The sequence below is a fragment of the Muntiacus reevesi genome, chromosome 13, assembly GCF_963930625.1.
Source record: "Muntiacus reevesi chromosome 13, mMunRee1.1, whole genome shotgun sequence".
Lineage (NCBI taxonomy): Eukaryota > Metazoa > Chordata > Mammalia > Artiodactyla > Cervidae > Muntiacus > Muntiacus reevesi.
In genome coordinates, this window is record NC_089261.1 from 3898749 (window position 1) to 3923334 (window position 24586).

Below are 24586 nucleotides of genomic sequence, written 5' to 3' on the forward strand. Positions count from 1 at the left end.
GCGCTGTTCTTACTCGTCTGGAACCCACCGTAGCTGCCTCTCTCTTGTCCTCAGTGACACTGCAGTGTTGCTCAAGGTACTGTGGGGGAAGGTGACTCCAGAATACAGGGTCATCTCATGAGAAGGCCACCTCTGGAACTGAAACAAGTTTAACAAAGCAAAGCACAAGGGCTGACAAAAACAAAACCAGGGACTTCCCTGGTGGTCCAGAGGCTAAGACTCCATGCTCCCAATGCAGGGGGCCCGGGTTTGATCCCTGGTCAGGGAACTAGATCACACATGCTACAATTAAAGAGCCCACATGCCCCAACTAAGACCTGGCTCAGTCAAATAAATAAATAATTAAAAAACAAAAACAGCCGGAGCTGCTGCAAGAGTCAGTGCTACTGACAGGAGCAGACAGAGCCCCTCCTGATCTAACCAGGACCACTAATTGGGTAAGGCAGGACCAGAAGGTGACTGACACATAGAAAATCACTCGGATAATCCGGCCTGAGGTACTGGGAGATTTTTCCTGGTCATGGGGAGGAGGGTGGAGAAAGAGAGCCTGTTAGCACTCTTCCAGCAGTGCCCAAACAAGGAGGGGTTCTAGCACCATGGGCTGGGCTGTGCAGAAGGCATGCCATCCCTCAAGGCTGCAGCACTGTTGGCGTTAGACTCCAGAATGACATTTACAGATGGAGGTCTTATTCCATGCCCCCATGTCAGAAAAAGCGATCTCACCTGGGAGAATACTGCAGAGCGAAGAGATGGTGATGATGTGTACTGGACAGGCTTTATCCAAGAGTCAAAAGAGAAAGGTGGTCGTTGGACAAAAACATGGTTTGCCCGACAAACCCCAAGTGCCTGCTGTGTTCTTAGCACTCTGCCAACTCTGGGCTACAAAGATGAACTGGATGCAGCTCCAGACTGAGAGAATTTCATGCTCGGGGAGTGATGCTAGACATGTAAACAAATACTGACAGAACCATGACTGAGGTTATACAAGGAGAATAACGGAGAAGGAGAGAGAGTCTCCTCTGATTGGTGGGGAGGAGAGCAGGCGCGTGTGGGGAGGCCCCTCCACGAGGGATTGGCCGCATCTAACAGGCTGATCGCCAGGCAGACAAGAGACATTCCAGCTGAAGGAACAACATATGCAAAAGTACTGAGGCGGAACAGAGCAGGCCCATCCACCGCCGCACCAGGCATATATGATGGGCAAGCAGTGGGAGGCTGGGATGATGGGGGGGAGGGCAGGCCAGACCACCAAGAGCCAGGCTGCCCACGGGCAAGAGGAGTCATCAGAGGCGTTAAGCAAGCAGAGGCTCTCAACGAAGAGAACAGGAAGACTGAAATACAAAGGGAGTGCCGGTCCTGAGCTGCCAGTTCCTCTCCCACTACTGGCATTTGTCTCAAGCCCACAGCTGGCTGCGTGTACATCCACTGAAGCCTGCTGGCCACTAGTGTTCACCAACAGCAGAGCACAGCTTCATCCTCAGGCCAGGTCTCCATCGAGGTGGTCCTTTTATTTACTTTTTTTAAAGTCCGTTTAGGGACTTCCTTCATGGTCCCGTGGTAAGATACTGCACTTTCACTGCAAGGGTGAGGGTTCGATTCCTGGTTGAGAAACTAGTATTCCACATGCCATGTGGCCGAAAAAAAAAAGAATCCCAGGAAGCTGAATTAGGCATCAGAAGGCTGTAATGTGAGCATGAACCTAAGATAAAGGGAAATGAAGAGTCATGGAGAGAAATATCATTCTGGGAGTTGTGAGCTAACCAAACCAGCCCCACCTGCAACAAAGGCGGCCCTTCTGGTGACTAAACCCAGATTCGGTTTCTCTATGTGGACATACTTCTAGTTTTGCCTGACTTTTCACTTTTTGTTTCATTGCTGGACACTCATTATTCTACTGACTTTTCTTTTTTTAAAAAATTATTTATTTTGGTTGTCTCTGTTGCTGAGCAGGCTTTTCCCTAGTTACAGAGAGTGGAGGCTACTGCCTCGTGGTGGCACGAGGGTCTCTCATCACAGTGACTTCTCTTGTGGAGCACAGGCACTGGAGAGTGTGGGCTTCAGTAGCTGCAGCTCACAGGCTCTAAAGCACAGATTCAATAGTTGTGGTGCATGGGTTTAGCCAATCCGTGACATGTGGGATCTTCCTGGACCAGGGATCGAATCCATGTCTTCTGCACTGGCAGGTGGACTATTTATCACTGAGCCACCAGGGAAGGCTTCTACTAGTTTTTAAACTAATTTTAACTGAGAAAAAATCATTACTTCTTTAGGCATGTTCAGTTTAGTCAGTCATGTCCAGCTCTTCACGGCCCCATGGACTGCGGCAGGACAGGCCTCCCTGTCCATCACCAACTCCTGGAACCTACTCAAACTCATGTCCATTGAGTCAGTGATGCCATCCAACCATCTCATCCTCTGTCATCCCCTTCTCCTCTCACTTCAATCTTTCCCAGCATCAGGTCTTTTCAAATGAGTCAGCTCTTCACATTAGGTGGTCAAAGTACTGGAGTTTCAGCTTTAGCATCAGTCCTTCCAATGAACACCCAGGACTGATTTCCTTTAGGATGGACGGTTGTATCACCCTGCAGTCCAAGGGACTCTCAAGAGTCTTCTCCAACACCACAGTTCAAAAGCATCAATTCCTCAGTGCTCAGCTTTCTTTATAGTCCAACTCTCACATCCATACATGACTACTGGAAAAACCATAGCTTTGACTAGACGGACCTTTGTTAGCAAAGTCATGTCTCTGCTTTTCAATATGCTGTCTAGGTTGGTCATAGCTTTTCTTCCAAGGAGCAAGCGTCACCAATTCACAAACTGATTCAGCCCTGGGAGACATCTGGCTCCCTGGCAGCTACCAAAAGCAGATAACAGTGACAAGTGCTCGCTCTGCAAGCCCTGGTCCCACCAGGGCCACACAGGGCTTCACTCATTCACCCCCACAGTAACGCCAGGAGGCAGGCAGAAGGCAACTGTCTCCATTTCACAGATGAGGAAACAATCCACAGAGAGCTAAGTAACTGCTCAAGGTGCGCAGCTAGCAGACGGCAGGACCAGGATTTGCCTCCAAGCAATCTGGTTCTAGAGTCTTTCTTAACTACCACACAAGACTGCTCCCGTTTCACACAGACCCAATCACTCTAGCTCCCACAGGACAAACTTCACCTCCAAGTTCTTGGGGAATCACCCAACCACCCACACTCTCCCCACCATGAATCACCCACAAGTCAAAGATACTTTTCCCCCAGCTACTTTATACTCAATGGTCGTCTTTAGCTAATGCCATCTTTCAAAGATTTCTAAAAGTTCAAAACAACAAATAAAATTTAAAACTTACAATTAGAGTTGGGATTTGGCAGATTTCAGGGCAGATCATAACCAGTTTGGGCCACAGTAGCTGAGCTCTTTCTCTCTCTAGGGCTTGCTCCTGTCTGGACTGTACCTATACAGAAGGACAGGTCAAGACCTGCCGCTGGACAGGAGGACTCCTGGGCCAGCCTCTCTGGCTCCTTCAGGAGCAGAAGACAAGTCTTTAACTTCTCACCTTGACAGGTGCAGGCAGCTGTCCCAAGTAACCCAACATTCAGATCCAATCACTCATTGCCGTTTACAGTAACTGCAGCCACAGTGGCTGCCGAGGGAAGGATGAAGGGAAGGAAGGGCAAGGAAAGGCCTCCCTTACATCACATCTCTTGGCCACCCCCCGGCAATTCATTCAACAATGACCCCTCCCATGCCAACATGGCCTCAGTGGTGACACATGACAGGCAAAAAGCCCTGTGGTCCCTGACCAAGTTATGCTAGGAGAGTACAGATCTGAGGATGTCATTAAGGAGATGATCAAGTGAATAAAAACGCGAGCTTAAACCCACAAAAAAGTCTTCAAAGGGAAAGGTCTGTGAAACAGGGGTCATGACTTATTCTGCAGCGACTTCCCTGAGAATCTGTTCCTCATCCAGGTAGAGATCTGAAGGATGAGCAGGTGTTAATTAGGCCAAAAGAGGGTGAAGAGGTATTCCAGGCAGAGCGAACAGCAGGAACAAAGTCCCTTCAGAAGAAAGAAGGGCAAGTTTTGGACCTGTGAAGAGCAGCAAGGCTGAAGCATAGGGAACAGAGGCTGTGGGGGGAGGCCAGGTCACAGGGGGCTCTACAGGCGCCCAAAAGGACTGTGGCCTTTATCTAAGAACGCTAGAAAGTTGCTGAAGTGTATAAGGCAGAGAGAAAACAGAATGTGATGTGGTCACACTGTTTTTTTTCCCCACAGATCACCCACTCTGGTAGCTCTGTGGAGAATGGACTGGGGGTGCAGAGTGACTATGAATAGTTAGAAGTCTGCTGTGGTCATCAGGTGAGGGATGGCGGTAACCCAGAATACAGCGGTGACAGGAGCAATGGAAAGAAGTGGAGGCATTCAAAGCTATTATATTACTATTCAAAGTGATATTAATAAAACTGATAGGCTTGGATATGCGGATGACAAGAGGTGAAGGACACCTGGGCTGTGGCTTGGGCAGTGGGCAGATGGTGGCACCATTCAACGGGACAGGTAACGATGGAAAAGAAGTCAGTCTGGGGGGGAAGACTGAGGGTCCAGCGGGGTCTGAGATACCCACAAGACATCCAAAGGGACATGTAAGGTTGACAGAAGGACAGCTAGTCGAGAACTTGGTGGGAAGGTCTGGACTGGTACTGGTCTCATCAGTGTGTGGAGTATACAGTCACCAGTGTGTGCAGGACAACAGGAGCCGCAGGGGTGGATGAGGCTGCCCAGGGAGGAAATAGAGTGCCCGGAGGGGCGGCAACATTTCAGAGCTGGGTAGAGACATGTGAACAAGCCAGAATGACCAGAGAGATCGGGGAAATTCAGCGAAGCCAAAGGAAGGGGCCGCTTCCAGAGTGACTGAGACACCAACAATCAACGCTAACACCTATTAAGTCCTGACTACGGTCAGGCACAGTGCTGAGTGCTCTGAATGCACGATCAAATTTAGTCTGCACAATGAATGACCTTTTGAGATGGGAACCAATCCACTCTTTTATAGAGAAGGAAACTGTGGCAAAGGAAGATGAAGGCAGCGACTCAAGAGGCACTGGGATGGAAATTCAAGCAGCCTGACTGCGAACTCTGGTTCCTGTTCCACCTCCAGCACAGCTCAGAAGGCCAGACAAGATGGACTGAAGAGTGGCCGGCAGACAGACTGGTGGCATCGGCCTCTGGACCAAGGGAACGTTCCAGGGAAGAGACACAGTGGAAGCCAGACTAGAGCCCACTGTTAAGAATGCTTCAAGCTAGGAGACCAAGCCAACAAGTCAAATCTGTATCCCCAACAGCAGCCAACTGAACGCTTTAATACAGCAGATGATGCTCCGAGTGAAGTCAGAACCAAGGACCACAGACTTGCCCCTGACCCTTTACGTTCCCCATCCTAACGTCCTCAGTGCTCTCTGATCCACTACGTCTGTGATGCTCGCAGTGACTTCATGAGCTGGGTAACTTCCACCACATCTTAGAGATAAGAAAATGAGGCGCATCTAGCCAAGCAACTGGCCCACAGTTACACAGCTGGTCTGGCTCAGTTAAAGCCCAAATCCAGGTCTCCTGTTCCTCTGTGGAAGTCACAGTAGAAAGAAGACCACCCCCCCACCACCCCCCAGAGCCAGAGAGACCTGAATTCAGATGTCAGCTCTGTGTGACCCTATCCTTTCTGGGCCTTCCTGTTTTAGGATAAAATGGGGTTGCAGGATTACTGGAAGACAGTCTAAGTGAAACCGATTCAATCAGGTAATCTAGGTGAAAACCCCAGAACAGTGCTTAGTAAGTATCAGCCGTGCGCCCCTGGGTCCCCACGGCCCCTCTCCATCTCTGCCCCGTAGCCGCTGGGGCTTCTGTGGATGTTAGTCTTCTCTTTCCAGAGAACAGAGCAGGGTTGGGGCGCACAGTGAAGGACACACCGTTCTGCTACATACCGGCAGAGCCCCTCTGTTCACAGAAGGCGGCCCGGTGCTGGCCCTTTCCCTTCCCCGTGGGGAAGGCCCCAGGCCGCTGACAGCCCGCCTTAATGACCTGCTGCGGACTATCTCCTTAGAGACACACTGGACAGACGGGTGAGCAGGCACCAAGGTCTCGAGTGGGTAAACGTGGCGGCAACACCAACTGTACAGCAGCAGGGGCAGGGTTGCCCCACCGCTCCCACACCCCGAGCCGTTTAACAGCCCTTCCTGTTGACACTAGAGTTCGTGACGCCTCTGAGGTCCTCCAGTGTTATCTGACACCACCAGTGGTCTCTTTTCACCGTGTTGCTATAGAAGAGGAAACCTAGCCTCAGGGAGGTTAAATGACTGCCCCAGTCAGGAACGCAAAGACTCTGGTAAGTGAGGAGGCAGGACACCTCGGTTCAGATCCCAGCTATGCCAGCTACTAACTCTGTGACTGTGGGCACATATTTGTGCCCTATATTTGTAAAATAGGTAAGACCAGCACCACCATTATTAGGGTACTGTGGGAATTAAATGAGATGATGTACGTGAAGTGCTTAGGACAGTGTCTGATGCTGACTGAGCACTCGATAAGTGATACCTGTTACTCTAATTATCAAGCTACTAAGCTTGTGCGGATGGGGGTGTGGGTGCTCTCAGCACCGCAGAAAACCCTCTGTCGTCAGCCAGCCCATTACACCACAGTCTCGGTGGCTATGCCTGTGATTTCTTCACCAGCCTTTCCTGGAGTCACAAATTTAGAGGAAATGGTCTGCAGCTTGATGAGGTGACGACAGCTTTCTATCTGCAGCATCCCTTTCCCAGAGCTCTGCCTTTAGAAAACACTTCTCGAAAGAGAAAGATCTTCACGATCCTGAGGAAGAAGGCCCTGAAAGTTCGTAGGAACCTCATGGGGGGGAAGGGGCACGGCGTTTCCCTCTGCAAATGATGTCAGATCAGGTCAAACAGCAGAGTTCTAGGTCAGGGCCATGAAGACCAACAGAGGCAGCTTCTCCCTCCTCCTTGGCCAAACGTCTCTTAAAAGGGTGAAAAGTGCAGTCTTCAGAAAACCTGTCACCTGCTTTGCAAACATGCCAAGAGGCCAGGTCACCATTCACAGCTTCTTGTTTTAACCTCAGCTACAAACAATGAGTGCCAAAAAATGGATGCTTTCGAATTGTGGTGCTGGAGAAGAGTCTTGAGAGTCCCTTGGACAGCAAGGACATGAAGCCAGTCAATCCTAAAGGAAATCAAGCCTGAATATTCATTGAAAAGACTGAGGCTGAAGCTGAAGCTCCAATACCCTGGCCACCTGATGGGAAGAGCTGACTCACTGGAAAAGACCCTGATGCTGGGAAAGATTGAGGGCAGGAGGAGAAGGGGATAACAGAGGATGAGATGGTTGGATGGCATCACCAACTCAATGGACATGAGTTTGAACAATCTCTGGGAGACACTGAAGGACAGGGAAGCTTGGCTTGCCATAATCCACGGGGTCAGAGAGTTAGACACAGCATATCGACTAAACAACAACAACAAACAATGTGTGGCCCAGATGCTTTCCTCCCCACCAAGAGGGGGCCAGTTTTCCAGAAAGCTTCAGAGAGAAGGGCGCCAGCTCTAGAACCGACAGCACTGCTCATGGAGAAGAAAGGCTGGAGCAACTTAAAGAGTCCAAATGGGCCCGCTGCAAAGGCTGAGGAGAGGAAGCGGGAGGGGTGGTCACCAAGCATCCAGAGACCACAGGGATCCTGGCCAGGCGCCCACCGGCACCAGCACAATTCCGGACTTCCAGGAGGTTTGTCAGCTGGCCTCCACTGTACAGCCCTGGTTCCCAGCCTCAAGTGGTTTCCTATTGTCCGGGGAACCTGAGAATCTGGCGGAAGGCCCTATCAGAGGCAAGATTACGGATGTGGCTGCAGACAGGGGATGGGCTGGTGTAAGAAGGCCAGGGGAGGAGTTTCGGCTAAACTCCAGCAATTTCTCCATTCAATATCCAGCCCCACCCTGTGACTAGGAAAACAAAGGTGTGGGGGAAGGGGAGAAGGAAAGTCATTTCCTTTATTGTAACTGGAGCCCAGCTAGGTTGGGAATCAGAAAGAATGGATTCCTTTGGGTAGCCTGAAGGGAGGGTCCTGCTTCTAGCAGACTAGACCCTGGCCCCTCTGAACCCACACTCTGAAATCAGATCAGTTGGGGTGGAAGAGACCTTTTAAGACTGTTCAGGTTGAGGCCTTGTGCTCCTCATAACCAAGGTCACTTCCAGAGTCAGAGAGAAAATGCAGTCCTTCCAAGCCCTGAAGATATTCGTCCAATTTGGGGCAAAGTCAAATTAGCAAGAACGAAGCAGTCAATCCTAAAGGAAATCAACCCTGAATATTCACTGGAAGGACTGAGGCTGAAGCTCTAAAACTTTGGCCTCCTGATATGAAGAGCCAACTCATTGGAAAAGACCTTGATGCAGGGAAAGACTGAAGGCGGGAGGAGAAGAGGGGCAAGAGAGGATGAGATGGTTGGATGGCATCACCGACTCAACGGACATGAGTTTGCGCAAACTCCGGAAGATAGCGGAGGACAGGGAAGGATGGCGTGCTGCAGTCCAGGGGGTCACAAAGAGTCGGACATGACTCAGCGACTGAACAGCAACAACACATTGACTCCAGAGCAGCCAGCCTCCCCAGGGCAAACCGCCAGGCTCCGTCTGAGGGTCCCACGCCATCCAGTCTCCATGGGAAAGCTCAGGAGGCAGGAGACATGCCCCATCAGTAGAGCAAGATCAGAAAGACTCTGTCCGTGAAGCAAAGCCGCAAATGGGAGACTGAACTGAAATAGTCTGCTTCCCCCACAGGCATGACCTTGGTTTAACTGTGCCAGGGTGGTGCAAAGTTAAAATACTCATGTGCATGTAGGGGGACATAGACACACACTCAATATAACACTTAATGACAACTACTGATTACTTATGGTTTTCTATGTGCCAGGTGCTATGCCAGGGACTTTTTACGGGTCATCACATTTAATCCTCCTGAACAACCTTGTGAGACGAGAACTGTCCTTTTCCCCATTTTACAGACGAGGTGCCTGGAGCTCAGGGAAGTCACTGACGGCCCGTTAGTAAACTGCAGACCAGGATCTGAACAGTCTCCCCCACAGCCTGTGCTCTGCCACCAGGACAACGCGCCTTACTTCCTTAGGAGCAGGTGCTTGTGTCTGTCTCTCACACACACTGTGCACGCGAACCAGACCTGCTAGTGACCCAAGACTGCAGTTCTAGAGCCAGCTCATTTCATCCATGGCCTGTCCATGTAATTTTTGTCTTTCTGGTTTCGGGCCTCGAGTCTGTGATATAAAGCGGCTGTATCATTCAGAAGTGGTGCTTCTAGTTATAGGAGAATCCAGCAATTCTCCTATTGCTTTTCTAGCCATTCTTGCTTGTTTTGGATAGAAGATATCCATACAAATAGGAAAATGGCAGGAACAAACATGACCATGTGGGTCAGAGGCCGAGGAGACTTCCAGCCTGGGAACTCACAGGGCTCTGATGTTGCTGGTTTAGCTGAGCTGTAAAATCAAAGGGCAGCCAGAGGCCCCTGCAGCTCTGACACTCTGCTCCTATCTTACCAAAGAAGCAAAACAGAAGTAGAATCAACTTCCCCGGGGATAAGAGGAGTAACCAAGGCAATCAGATGCACAGCAAAGACTGGCGAGCTCTGAGTTAGAGTTGAAAGGGCAGGAAAGTGCTCCAACTCCTCCAGAGGCCAGAGCCCTCCAGGCCAACCCCTCACATAGTTCCCTGGGTGGAGGCAAGTGCTCAAAGGTCAACTGAATAACTTGCTATCAGCACAGCGGGCGCTTTGCTGTGTGTGGGAGCTGGAATTTACAGCACGTGCTGCCTGTCTGCACTCTCTCATTCTCCATCACGAGCACAGCGCTGCCGCTTCAGACCACGAGGGCCACAAATGCCCACCCAGCCTCCCGGTGAAGAATGACTGCGGGCCAGGCGCAGGGCTCTGTATTATACAAAGACAAGCTCCTGCTTTCGAGGATTCCATCTATTCAGTGGGTACCTACCAAGGGCTGGGCCCTTGGCATATTTGACTTCATTAGATCTCAACAAGTCTGTGAGAGAGATGATTAACATCTGTATTTTCCTGATGAAGAAACTGAGTCTCAGAGAGCAAGAACAGATCTGACATTAAAGGCTGTGCTGTTTCCAAAAAACCAAGCTGCCTCCAAGCAATCATCTAAGAGCCACTGATATAACAGAGTGAATAACAAAAAGCAGGAAGCTAGGGAGGCATCCTGGGGCGAAGAAGAGCTGGCTCTGCCAACAGCCCTCAAGGCACCTGTGTAATCAGAAGTGCAGGCGCGGGAAAGCCGCGTGTTCTCGTTCTCAGTCTCCTCATCTGGCAGGTGAGGGTGCCGGGACCCTGAAAAGGGCTCCTCCCATCCCCAAACCTCCCACCTCTGGCCTACCTGGCCTGCGTGCCACTCTTCCAGCTCCATCTGGCGTCAGGGGGCCCCACCTGACCTCTGCTCATGTGCAGTTCCTGGGCAGCTCCCTCTCTGCCCCTTGAACAGTACCCCTCAAAATGGAAACTCTCAAGTCAGAAGCTTGTTCTGTATCTTCCAGTGGATGAAGGCCAGTGCCTGGCCCACAGTGTATTGGTGAAGACGGGCAAATGGACTCACTTACCGGAAGCAGGAGGTGTGCCAGGCTTCGCTGACGGTCCTGTACAACCTCTGGTTGGGAGCAACGTGGTCTCCACAGCCCTGACACCTCCAGGCATCTTCACCTGCACACAGAACCGAGGGATTCAGAGGTTGAAGAAGCAGGCAGTACGGGGGCAGGATCCCTACCTTCTAGAAGAATATGGAGTTAACAGTCTCTGGTGTTGGAAGGGCTGAGTGATGCTCTGCTACATGCACAGTTCCCTCCTCCACAAGATCCCTGCCGAGCAATCATTCAGCAGCTCATCTCCCCAGGGGCAGGGACTCCATGGCCCCAAAAGTAGTGTCTGTCGTTCCACTTTTTAAAAGATGGTTCTGGCACTTCCCTGGTGGTACAGTGCATAGGAATGCGCCTGCCAGTGCACGGGGCCCGGGTTCGATCTCTGGTCCAGGAAGATTCCAGCGAAGCCCTTGTGCCACAACTACTGAGCCCCTGTGTTCTGACTACTGTGTGCCTAGAGCCTCTGCTCCCAAGAGTAGCCCCTGCTCGCTGCGACTAGAGGAAGTCTAAGTGCAGCAACAAAAGACCTGAAGCAACCAATAAATAAATATTTTAAAAGCCGGTTCTGGTTGTTCCTTTTTTTGAAATGAAACAAAACCTGCCTTTTCCTTCCTTTCAGCCCATACTTACAGTCCTGAGTACAAGAAATGAACAAGTCTCTTTCTTTTCGGGTCGACCTTTCCTACAACTGTTCCTAGCCAGCACCCAGAAAGGTCTACTCTCTAGGTTACACACGTTGCAGCCTTGTCCTTCTCCTCAAATGCCCTAGTTGTGCTGATTTCCCATCACTTCGTCCAGGAGCTCATTCATTCAATCAGCATCATGGGTCTTTTCACTGGACCCGTCGGTCCAAGCTCTACCCTGGAGGCTACTGGATAAACCGCCTTGTTCCTAGAAGAGGAAATGCGCTGGAAAAGAAACATTCTTCCATATTGTAATTTTTTTTTCTTACTGAGATGTTATTTCACAGCAAAATACTTAGTTCAGAGAAAGAAATTACCAGTACAGTAGGAAAAGAACAAACATTTCATGAATGCCTCCTACTTGCCAAGAACTGTGCTAGGTTCTTTCACAGACCCAATCTCAATTCTCAAAACGATACCATGAGACAGGTATTATTATATTCATTTAATGGTGAGGGAACTGAAACTTGGGGATGGGGGTGAAAGCTCAATCAGCAGCATTAGCATCCCAGCTCAGGTCTGGCCCACTCTAAAGCCTGTGCTTTTGCTAGTTCTTGCTCATTCTGCTCAGGGGAGCCAGGAAAGTGTCTGCAGGGGAAGTTGAGCCTTGAAAGACGGGGGAAGTTTACTAAAGGCTGAAAAAGGATGGGGAAGGGCTGTGTGGGCTCAGAGCAGAGTCCGTCCATGTCCCTCCAAAAGGGATAGAACACAATGCTCCTGGTGTGATTCAGATGCTAACTTCGTGAAATAAAGCGGGCAGCTGAGACCAAGTTGTGGTACCTGACTCAGCCCTAGGAAACGGGACAGGGCTGTTACAAGACTCTGTTGTGCGCCTGTGTGTGCAGCTTTGTTCTCTTTGGGTAACTCCAGACTGCCACAGGCACAGTGACAGGCACCGGACCCTGGTTCACAGGCTCAGGGGCCATGAATAGACAATGCACGGCTCCGCACACTTCAAGACTGCCTGGCGGCCTTCTGGGGCAGCCAGGGCGCCAGCCGCTGTCCTCCCAGCGTAGGGAAGAGTTGAGCAAGCTGGCAGAAGGTTTCAATGCCTCAGCCCACCCGCTCCTCTCCTGTGCACGCATCACCTCCTGGATCTAAACTTCTTAGACTTTCACGGGGGAGAAGCCTTTGTGTTTTGAGGGTGGCAGTGCTCACACAGTGCACCAACGACCTCACAGACTCTGAGGCAGGAAAGTCTGAAACACTCCCTCCAACCAGATTATGGGTGAAGCAGTGGCTTAGTGAGAGGGCTTAGTGAACACAGACATCAACATGAATCTTCCCAGTCCTGGAGGTACTGGCATGAAACGTTTTGAGAACTCTTTACATGAAAGGCCTGTTAAGACTGCCGCGTCTCACCCCCAGCAAGTCTCGTTATTTTAAGCCACACCTGTTCCTTGCTTTAACTTTTTAACCCACAATGAACAGGCTCTGAACTGACCACCCACTTGCTCAACAATCTGTCTTGGCTCTGAGTGACCTCTGGCTGCTTGCAAAATTCAAGAAGAATCAGGACTTTCCACTATGAAGATATTCACGCTAACTTGTTCTGTCCATACCCTCCAGAGCCTGTGGTGCTCTCCAGTCTTGAGAAACTCAAGGCCATTAAACACACACTTAACACATGCTCTGGACTAGACACTGAAAGTGAAAGTGAAGTCGCTCAGTCGTGTCCGACTCTTTGCGACCCCACGGACTGTAGCCTACCAGGCTCCTCAGGCCATGGGATTTTCCAGACAAGAATACTGGAGTGGGTTGCCATTTCCTTCTCCAGGTTATCTTCCTGACCCAGGGATCAAACCCGGGTCGCCCGCATTGTAGGCAGACGCTTTACCATCTGAGCTTTCCGTACTAGACATTAGGGGCACAAAGATCAAGATCCCCGCCTCAACTTCCTCCTCTCACATCCACCCGACTCCACCTTTGAAAAGTCTCCGTGTCCTTCAGCATGGCCACTCCCCCACCCTGAGGTCAGCCCTTTGGCTCCGTTTCCTGCTGTACTGAAGTCTTAGCTGACTCACCCAGAGGCCCCAGTGTCTACAGAACTCAACTGCTGAGCACTGTGCTCTGGTCTGGACTCCACCCCATCACACACCTCTCAGAAGACAGTCTCCACCACTCCCTGTTCCACTGCTCTTTCCAACTGCCGTTTAAAGAAGTTCAAGTCTTTCCCATTCAAAACAAATCTGGAGCCCGCTTTCTCCTCTAGCTACCACCCTTGCTTCTCCACTTCATAGCCACATGTATTAAAAGATGTCTAATAGAAAATAAACTTATGGGACGTCCCTGGTGGTGCAGTGGATAAGACTCACCTGCCAATGCAGGGGACTGGGATTCGATCCCTGGTCCAGGAAGGTCCCCACAGGCCATGGAGCAACTAAGCCCATGAGCCACAACCGAAGCCTGAGTGTCCAGAGCCCGAGCTCTGCTAGACAGAAGCCACTGCAATGAGAAGCCCATGCACCACAACAGAGAGCAGCCCTCACTCGCCACAACCTGTGGCGCCAGCCCGCAGGCGCCACAACCTGCAGAGCAAGCCTGCACAAATGTAAATAAACAAACATGGATCAAGAACAAGTTAGTGCATCATTTAAAACAAAAAAAAAAGGGATTCCTTGGTGGCTCAGCTGGTAAAGAATCCGCCTGCAATGCAAGAGACCTGGGTTCAATCCTTGGGTTGGGAAGATCCCCGGGAGAAGGGAACGGTTACCCACTCCAGTATTCTGGCCTGGAGAATTCCATGGACTGTATAGTCCATGGGGTCGCAAAGAATTGGACATGACTAAGTGACTTTCACTTCACTTTCCCCTTCCCTGGCAGTCCAGTGGTTAAGACTTCACCTTCCAATGCAGGGGGTGTGGGTTTGATCCCTGGTCAGAAGCTAAATTCCCACATGCCTCAGAGCCAAAAAAACAAAACAAAAAACACAAGCAATACTGTAACAAATTCAATTAAGACTTTAAAAAAACAAGAAAGAAAGAAAACAAATTTAAGTACCAAAGGGGAAAGGACAGGGAGGGATAAATTAGGAGTTTGGGATTAGCAGATATAAACTACTATATACAAAACAGATAAACAACAAGGTCCTACTCTAAACCATGGGGAAACATATTCAATATCCAGTAAAACCCCAAAACCAATACAACACTGTAAGTCAACTATACTTCAACTTAAAAAGAAGCTGTCTACACATACTACACTGCCTTCATTTCCACACTTCCTATTTACCACACAATCCACTGCAATTTGACTTCCACCCCCACCATTTCTCTGAAACTGCCTCACCAAGATCAACAGTGACTGCTTATTGCTAAATTCAATGGACATGCTTCAGTCATTCTTTCAGCAAATATTTATTGCATGCCAACTATGTATCTAACTGTGCTCGGTCGGAAAAAAGCAGCACACAAGAAAGAGATTAAACATAGAGCATATATTAAACATTAACATAATTATTTTCATTATAATTGTGGCAAGTCGTAGGAAGGAGATATCAAGTTTATATAATGGAGCAAATGGTGTTAGGTAGGGCACACAAGAACATATTCCCAAAGGAAGCAATTTCCAAGTTAAGCTCTAAAGGATGAAGAGAAATTAACCAGGCCAAAAAGAGGAAAGGATAACTGTGCAAGCTGGGATGGCAGGCAGATCTGTGCAAAGCTCCTAAGGCAGGAACACAAGCTCCTCACACACACTGCTGCTAAGTCGCTTCAGTTGTGTCCGACTCTTCACGACCCCATGGACGGCAGCCCACCAGGCTCCTCTGTCCATGGGATTTTCCAGGCAAGAGTACTGGAGTGGGGTGCCATTGCCTTCTCCTCACACACACTAAAGCTGGCTATTGTCAGCTCCTTGGCCTACTGCAATCCCTCAACAAACATTTATTGAAAGGAGGACTTCCCTGGTGGTACAGTGGTTAAGAAACTGCCTGCCAATGCAGAGAACATGGGTTCGATCCCTGATCTGGGAAGATACCACATGCTGTGGGGCAACTAAGCCCATGCACCACAACTACTGAAGCATGTATGCTCCAGAGCCCATGTTCCACAACATGAGAAGCCAGAACACTGCAATAAAGAAGAGTCTCTGCTCACAGTAACGAAGATTCAGCCACAGCCAAAAATAAAGAAATAAATTAAAGAAGAAAAAGGAAGAAATGGCTCTCGACTAGGTGGCCCCAAAGAACCTTTATCTTTTAACACCCCTCACAAAGGAATGTTCTAGTCACATCTTGATCTATTTTTTATTCCTGTCACACACAATTATATTCCTGCATCCTAACGCTCACACCTCTAGTTACTCTGGGTGTTTAAACTACTGTTTACCCACCTTTTCTGCCCCCTTCATCAGACGTCCATCTTCCCTTCATGGTCCCCTAAAGGTAGGAAGTGTTTGTTTCACTTTGTCAAATAACTGCTTAATACCATTTGTTCTGTAATTTCAGTTCATAATGTTTCTGCCTCCTTCAGTACTGCCCTCTCTGCATCACTGCCTCCAGCTCTAAGGGGCAAAGATTATATCTTGATCATCTTCAGATCTCCAGGGCCTAGCCTGAAGGTGGGTGCCAAATGGATACTCCTTTATGTGGCAAATCCAACTGAAAAACTGGACCCAGCTGCCAGCTATAGAGGTAATTTCCAAAGATAAGCTCCAACAGTCAGCAGTGATGAGTCACCTGGAATGTATCCTTGGGACTAACTCCAGGTAAAGTCACATGAAGATGTCCTGGTCTGTCACACTGTAACTGACCTAGGCAATTCCCTCAGAACCTTCAGCCTCCCAAACCTGGACTTTCTTCAGAAAAATACTATTGGCCTTTTCCGCATGCTTACAGCCTTAAAAGTCAATGATTCTCCCTTACAACCTTCATTCTAGGAAAAGGAAGAGAAATGTAGTAATACAAAGTCTTGGAGATTTTGGTGAGGCCCAGTGAAAGACCAATCTAGAGTGCTGTCTGCCTTGGAAAGTCTTCCTCTAAGAAAAGACCTCATTGTACCAGGCCGTTCACCTCTCCCTTGACTGTGTTTACAGATCCTATTTGCAGACTTAACAGTGCCTACTGATTGTCAAGAGTCTAGAAAAGGGAGCCTAGCTACGTAAATGCCCTCAGCAACTCTGAACAATACAGAGCCCTTTTTAGGTGTTTAATAATCAAAAAACTATGCTTCTACAGATTAAGACTGAAGGCAGGAGGAGAAGGGGAGGACAGAGGATGAGATGGATGGATGGTATCACCAACTCAATGGACATGAGTTTGAGCAAGCTCCGGGAGTTGATGATGGACAGGGAGGCCTGGCGTGCTGCAGTCCATGGGGTCGCAGAGTCGGACATGACTGAGCAACTGAATTGAATTGACTGATGCCTTCATGGTTATTACTGGTAATAACCATTACATGGTTATTCTTGCTTTTAAGAAGTGCTAAATGTGTGATGCAGACAAGGTGATAATTGTAATAAATGGCTCGTTAGGAAGTTTCTCACCTTCAGGATCTTTGGAAAAACAGTATAAAATATATTCAGCTTATACATGCTTCTCTCTCCCAACTTAATAATTGGTGATGTGACCCTCAAACAACCTGTGACTCTACTGGGGCAGGCACAAGGGTACCAGGATGGTAAGGCTAAAAATCATCTATCCAAACCTAACCCTTTCATTTTTCTGAAACATAAATGGGATCAGAGGATAACTAAGTTGTCAAACCATGAGAAAGGCTCAAACCCAAGTTCTGAGACCACCACACCTGTTGCATTTTCATGACGCTAGGCAGCCTCAAACAAGCTGAGACTTGCTCAAAACTACAGTTACTCTGTGGAAGGCTCAGCCTACCACTCCAACTCAGAGCCAGTGCATTTCCCATAAGACACTAACATTTACCTTAATCTTGATCTAAGAGTTGGGTCTCTGCAAACTAGTCCTTTTCTGACTTCAAAGTGGTGAGAAATTCCCAAGTGCTGAGAGCTCATGAAACCATAAAGCCTGACCTGAACCAACATGTACAGATTCTATCCTTTCACTTGAGAAAAAAAATCTTTGGTGCTTCTCATGTTCCACTAGACAATGAGAACCAGGAACAAAACCCAGCCAATTCAGTGCAGCACAAAACAAGTATGGTGACTGCTGTGCCCCCTGGGAGTTGACAGGTCAGGTATAGAAATCTGATTTGTTCAGGGATAAAGCAGGAAGCCAAGGGGCAGGGCAGCAACTGGTAGGAAACAGCCAAGAGAAAAAAATATCACATTTCAATGACGTGACTACCAACAAGACTAACAATAATGATTTATGTTCCAGTAGATACTCTTCTCTGCATACCAAAGGATTTTCCTCCTCACTAGCTTCCCAAATATACCAAAGGGAGTGTCTAAGAAAGAAAGACTGGATGATTTTTAAAGATGCTTATGGACTTTTCTGGACCTTAGATTCTTCATAAAAGGAGTGATCAGATTATTCCTACTGAGAGTCTATGACACCAAACCAGGGGCCTCTCATTTTTCAGGTCAAGGCACAGACACAGGGATCTCAGGTTTTTTTCTTGCTGTTGTTCCCTTCTGCCCTTCTTTAGTTTATTGGGAAACATTTGTAAGGGTTAAGCAGAAGAACTGGAATTAGACCTGGGTTTGAAACCTGACTCTTGTGTCCTTGTGCAAATTATTTAACCTCTCAGATCCTGTGTCTTAAACTTTTTTCTAAGAAAGTAAACAAATAACTTTCTCCCCCAGTTCCTATCAGTTAAGATTTTAAATTGAAATATAGTTGATATACATTATGTTAGTTCCGGGTGTACTGTATAGTGATTTGATGTCTGTGTACATTACGAAATGATCACCACACTAACTTCAGTAACCACCTGTTTCTGTACAAACTTACTACAATGTTATTGACCATATTCCTTATGCTGCATATTACATCCCTGTGGCTTATTTTATAACTAGAGGTTTGTACCTCTTAATCCTCTTCACCTATTTCACCTCCCTTGTCTCTTAATCTTTAAAAAGAGGATAATATCATCCACCTTACAGCATTACCAAGAGAATTAAGAGAAATACATTACATGAAAATACCTCCCACAGTGCCTGGCACTTAGTTGGCAACTGAATTGTGAGTAGCTTTCCTTCCTTCTTTCCTGCATACCTAGGCAGTTGGCTCGGGAAAAGTTTGAGCTATTAAACACACTAGCCTCAGGACTTCCCTGACGGTCCAGTGGTTAAAACTCCACATTTCCACTGCAGGGGACACAGGTTCAATTCCTGGTGGGAGAACCAAGATCCTGTATGCCATGAGGCCAAAAACAAAAAACAACAACAAAAAAACCACTGGCCTCTAAAATCTGAAGGGGAGGTTTTCAAAACAAATTCAGCAAATGTTTTCTATGTGCTCACATGCAAGACATAAAGTAGGCCACAAACTTCTGGGGCCCTTCATGAGTATAAGCGGCAAGGATATGTACAAAAATAACATACCTCAAAGAGGGACAAACCAGGTACTGGGGGCAGGGCAAGCTTGGTAGAGAAGTAAGGTATTTGGTAGAGACACAAACTAGACAGGTGGTTCCTGCAGCTTTGGGGCACTCAGGTTCTCACTTCCAACAAGTTTACTTAGCTGTGAATGAGTGGGCATTTTCTGATCTGCGGGAAGGGCTACAAATTGGTGAATCTGGTTAACCACACTCTTGGATGGTCATTCTCAACCCATTGTCGATGGCAGGGAAGAACTACTTTGAGTCCTTATTATGTGTCAGGCAGTGTTCTAAGCACTATGCAAGCACGAACTAAACGAACATGGTTGGAAAAATCCCCTGGAGGAAGAAATGGCAACCCACTCCAGTATTCTTGCCTGGAGAATTCCACGGACAGAGGAGTGTGGCAGGATATAGTCCATGGGGTCTCAAAGAGTTGGACACGGCTTGAGTCACTAAAAACTAAAAATCAAAAAATAAGGATTCCATGAAATAAGGACTAGTATTGTTTCCATTTTACTGAAAAAGAAATGGAAATGATCCATTAGCAAGTGTTAGAGCTGGAATTAGACCACAAGATCTGCTAGCTCCAAAGTCTGTGTCTTTAACTACATTCTAGACTTTCTTTCCTGGAAAAATAAATCATGGCTAGAAAGATCTGACCAAACAGAATCCCAGGATGGATGTTCAAGGTTTATTTTAATAGAATCAAGCAATGGTTTCATGTTTAGCTACTGTTGGATGTGAATGAATAGGTAACAGAGTCTAATTCTTGCTACTGTATAAAGAAAGGTCAAAAATGGGAAAGAACAGACTTGTAAGAGACTTGTACAGTTCCCCATGCTCTCACTGAAACGCCAAAGTGATACCTGGGGGTGGATCCCACCCCTCCCTAGTATGCCTGAGCCTGAGCTCCCTGCCTCAGTTTGCACTCATCAGATGCCAGCCCTGGACTAGAAATAAGCCCAGCCTCCAGAAAAGGCAGAAAACCCACCAGGAATGTGGAAAGCCTAACAGTTGGGTTTCTATTCTATGATGGGTTTCTATTCAGCTTTAAAACCTTGTGGTCTTCTTAGACCCTACCTTGCTCCCTCCATCCCATATCCAGGGCCATTCGTGTCACCCTGCCCTGACCATGACAAAAGGCATTTCCTCAGGTTGGTGCCTCCTTCCCCATTCCTATCACTAACAAGCTCAGCTCAGGGCCCAAAGTACCCTAATCCAGACTGGTGCTCTTCCTCACCCTTGTCCAATCCATCGTGCCCACCAGAAACAGACTGATAGTCTAAGCATAAAATACCCACATCATGCCACAAAACCTAGTTTCTACTGCAGACCAGAAAATTCTACAAGCCTGGCATTAAACCCTCCACAGTCTAGCTTCACGCACCTTCTCAGCCTTACATTCCACTTCCTACGGCTCCCACACCTTCCAATCTTTGTCTCCACCGTACATATCAAGTCACCACCCCTTGTGAAGATCTTGAAACTCACCAGCCTTTGCAATTGTACTCCCAGAGTTTCTCCCTTACCAGGATATCAACCTGCTAAATTCCATCCCCCTTTCTTTAACCTACCTAAGATTTCTCAAATCTTACCCTCAAGTATTCCCCGAACAAATCTGGTAGCCACTCCGGACACCGTGCTGTTCTTCAAACATGCCAAGCACATACCTGGCTCAGGGTCTTTGCTCATTTTCTTGTATTCCCTGTCTAAAATCTTCTTCCCCCAGATATGCTTCATTTCTCTGCTCAGATGGCATTAACCACAGAGGTTCCTGTGACCTCCCATTGCACCTATGCCCTCATCATACTTCATTTCTCTTCAGAGCATTTACCCCTGACATATGATATTCATATATTTACTTACTGTCTCTCACCACCAGAACACACACTTCACGAGGGAAGGGATTTGATCTATCTTGCTCTGTGCTGAATCCCCCAGGCCTAGAAGTGTTTGGTATACAACAGGAATTTAATATATATTTGTGGGATGAATGAATGAATAAAGTTCTCCTTCACCTTTGAAATTCCCTAGTGTTATCACTTGAAAGCTTCCCTGGTGGCTCAGATGATAAAAGAATCTGCCTCCAATGTAGGAGATGCAGGTTCCATCCCTGGGTCAGAAAGATCCCCTGGAGAAGGGAAAGGCTACTCACTCCAGTATTCTTGCTGGGAAATCCCATGGACAGAGGAGCCTAGAAGGCTACAGTCCATGGGGTCACAAAGAGTTGGACATGACTGAGCAAGTAATACACACACACAAAATGTTATCACCTACAGGACTCATAATAGCTTGCCTTGATTTGTTTATTTTTTCCTTAATTACTCTAAATAGTGAATTTCTCAAAGGCACAAACCACATATTCATTTCCACAAATATTTACTAAGGGCCTACTGTGAGCCAGACCTTGTACACCTCAAGGACTGGGCTATTGAAAAGAGCACTGGACAGGTCAAAGGTTAGTCCTGGCTCTACAACTAGTTGAGTGACCCTAGACAAATCCATCTTTCTCCCTGGGTCTCAGTTTCTTTACATGTAAAATGAGGAGAGTTGCATTATCTCTAGCATCTATTAACACTTGGACCCAGCTCAGTGCCTTAGACATCACAGGTACTTAGCAAATATTTGATTTCTTTGTTGCTGATTCTCCTGTTACACAGGAATCTGAGTTGTCTTGGAACACAGTTCAGACATAACAAGTAAAAGTAAGTCCCACTTGCTTCTCTGACTCCATGGGCAACTTCATTCTAGTGTTTGTGATATAGAGAGGATGATGCACCAAATTTGAAGCTGGAAAATATGAATTCTGACCACTGCCATTCACTTGGCTTTGGAAACTTGAATAAGCAATTTCTGAACCTTAGTCTCCTCTTCCATAAAACAGCCATATTGACCTTCTCATAGCTCTTCAAAGGCACCACATGCCTTCCTGCCTCGGGGCCTTTTTATGTTCCCTCTGCCTGGAAAGTTCTTTGCCCTTTCTTAGCTGGACTAACTTCTACTTATCTTCAGGGCTCAGTATAAACTTGCTTTTTAAAGGAATGTATTCCCTATCCACTCCCCTTGCCCCTGGTGCAATCTTACTGCAATTATCTCAATTGCTCACCTCAGTTATTATGGCATTTATCTCAATTGTCACCTCATTTATTTACTGTTCATCTCTAGGAGTCTAAGCACTACAAAGGTAAGAACTGTGTCTGTTTTGTTTATCTTTATATTTCTCAGCACTTGGCTAAATGCGTGGTCCAGAAGTATCCAATAAATATTTTTATGGAAGAATGTACAAACTAATGCATCCAGAGGCACTAATACCTCCAGACAGCTTTTCGGTTCCTTCAGAGAAAGAGCCAATAAACATTACTGCACTCTAAGATCTTTCACAAGTTTCTGAGAATCAAGGTTCAAGACAGGGAACCGACATTACCTAGAGGTTAGAAAAAAAAAATAGAAATCATTTGAGATAAAGAAACTCTGAAAGCTAAAAAAAAAAAAAAGTAAAACAGGAAGGGACAGGCAGCATGTCTACCCCTAGCCCTCTTTCTCCAGTAAGCCTATTATCAAGAATAAGGAGAAAATGCCATGCTCCCATGGTGAGGAAGTGACCCATTGGTGGCCTGCTCCTTGTATTCAGGATGGAGGAAGTGACTGTCCACAGGCTGAAAGCCAGGAAGCGGGGGCAGATATCCAGGACAGTCTCCCTCCTCCACTATTCCCTCCTGCCAGCTCTAGAAAGCTTCTGGATGCTGACCCTGGTCGACCTAGAGGCTGGGCCACCCACACAGGTGGCTGGGAAACAGTAAGGTCCTGGTGCTGGGGGACAGACAAGGAGGGCAGGAAGCTGCACGGTGGTGTGAGGTGATGGGGAGGGGACTGCAGGCCTCACCAACCTAACCCTGAAGCTACCCTTCACCCTTGGATACTTCCTTTTAGGAGGTGTTGGCCCACATTCCTCTCTGCTCTGAGGGGTCCCCGTGAGGGCCCCGGGGGGGGGGGGGAGCCTACTTGCCCCAGAAAGATGTACTCTCTCCCTACCCTCAATCGCTGCCTAAACGCCCAAGGAGCCCACACTGCTTACTTCCTGCAAAGAACCCCACCCCCCCGGAGACTGACCGCAACATACCCGCCAGAAGCCTCGGATCCCATGGGGAAAGCCATGCTCTCCGCAATTTTCCACAGAAAACCCATTACCCGGGGTAACTCTCCATTCCCTCCTGGCCCAAACTCTGAGGCTCCCGTACTCTCCGTGTTCTCTCAAACCCCTCACGGCAAGGAAACCCGGGCTCCTCAGCTTCCACAGTTTTAATTTAGGGACTTGCAGCCGCCAAGGCCACAGAAAAAGATGCTCCCCGGCATTCCCCCGCTCAGGGACCTCAGCTCGCGGGAAACCGACCTTCTCCGCTAGCCCCCCGCTTCTCGCGAGCTCTCTTCCCCGCTCTAGCCCCCCACAACCTCCAAGTCTTCGGGGAACGCTGAGCTCACTCACCAAACTACCCCTCTGAGGAGCGGGGGCCACACAGAAACCCCCGAGAGGTCGCCAGCTCCCCTCAGGCGCTCCGAGCCCAGAACAGGGCGGCGCGGCCCTTTCTTACCCGCCTGCGCCGCCATGGTCCCGGAGGCGCGGAGATGAGGAGGAAGAGACCGCTGCCACACCTGCTCCGCAAAGCTCCCGCCGCCGCCTCAGGCGCGGGAGGACCTCAGCCCCGGGAGGACCTCAGCCCCGGGCGCGAGCGGGTTACGCCGCCTACGGCGCCCGGGGAGGACCAAACCCGCACCTGGCACGGGGGCCCGCCCGCCGACGCCCCGCCCAGCCGAGGCCAGGCCCCGCCCCCTTGCCTCGGGCTCTGCGGCGGCCCTAGCGCCCCCTAGCGCTAGAGGCGCCCGCCTTGGGTGAGCCACCTGGTGAGGGCGATTCTGAGCAGGCCCGAGATCTCAACTCAAGAGGACCCTCTACCCATTTTAGGGATGAAGAAAACAGAGGGCTAGAGGGTAAAGTTTGACTACCTCAAAATGAGCTGAGCTGGAATGGGAACACAGGCTCTTAATCTCCAGTTCAAAGCTCTTTTCAATAGAGTGTTTGGAATCAAGAATATGAATCTGGAGAAACCAGGTTTACCCCTCAAATAGCTTTGGGGAGGGTGAGCTTTTCTTAGAAGTTTACGGCTCAGATAAGTCACTTGTCTGTGCCACTAGAAGCAAGCTCACACTCGGTGGCAGATCCTTAGCAGGCCAAGTGTGTATATAAATGACTCCCGAACACCAGACCTTCCAATGGAAATATACCTGTGGTCTGGATTTACCCTTTTCGGACTCCTCTTTGTAGAGAAGAGCCCTGGACCAGGATTTAGGACAGCAGACAGGTTTCTGGCAGCCACTACCTGGCTGATGGCCTTGAGAACCACTTCCCTCGCTGGATTTGGTTCCCTGTGTGATGAAGGGTTGACCACATCGGCTGGTCCCTGAGGTCCTTCCTGTCTGATTCTCTTGTGCTGGGTCTTTCCTTAGATCAGATTTAGGTCATGAGAAAGTGTACAAATGACCAGGAAGGGACAGGAAGGGGGCCCAAGGAAATGAATCAGGACACTCCCACCAAGGACAAAGTTCAACCCAGCCGACTCCAGTCCCAGCAAAGGTGAGCATAGTTCTCTTCCCTCCTGCTCTGACCAGGTAGTCCAAACCAGATGCAAGTCAGATGGGTCCCTGATGTCCTGAGTGTGAACAAAGTGCTGAGGGGCAGT

The 24586-nt window shown here is 48.5% G+C and overlaps 1 protein-coding gene across 1 annotated transcript in view; it reads right to left on the reverse strand.

The window, feature by feature from the left end:
• The window catches only part of LIMK2 (LIM domain kinase 2), a 52684-nt gene extending 29032 nt beyond the window's left edge, over positions 1–23652 (reverse strand). The window contains exons 1-2 of the mRNA XM_065904009.1: positions 23441–23652; positions 10673–10772 (exon numbers count right to left, since the gene is read on the reverse strand). Coding sequence (XP_065760081.1) covers positions 10673–10772; positions 23441–23456 — 116 coding nt within the window. The 5' untranslated portion in view covers positions 23457–23652. The remainder of the gene's footprint in view (positions 1–10672; positions 10773–23440) is intronic.
• Between the last annotated feature and the right edge of the window lie 934 nt (positions 23653–24586).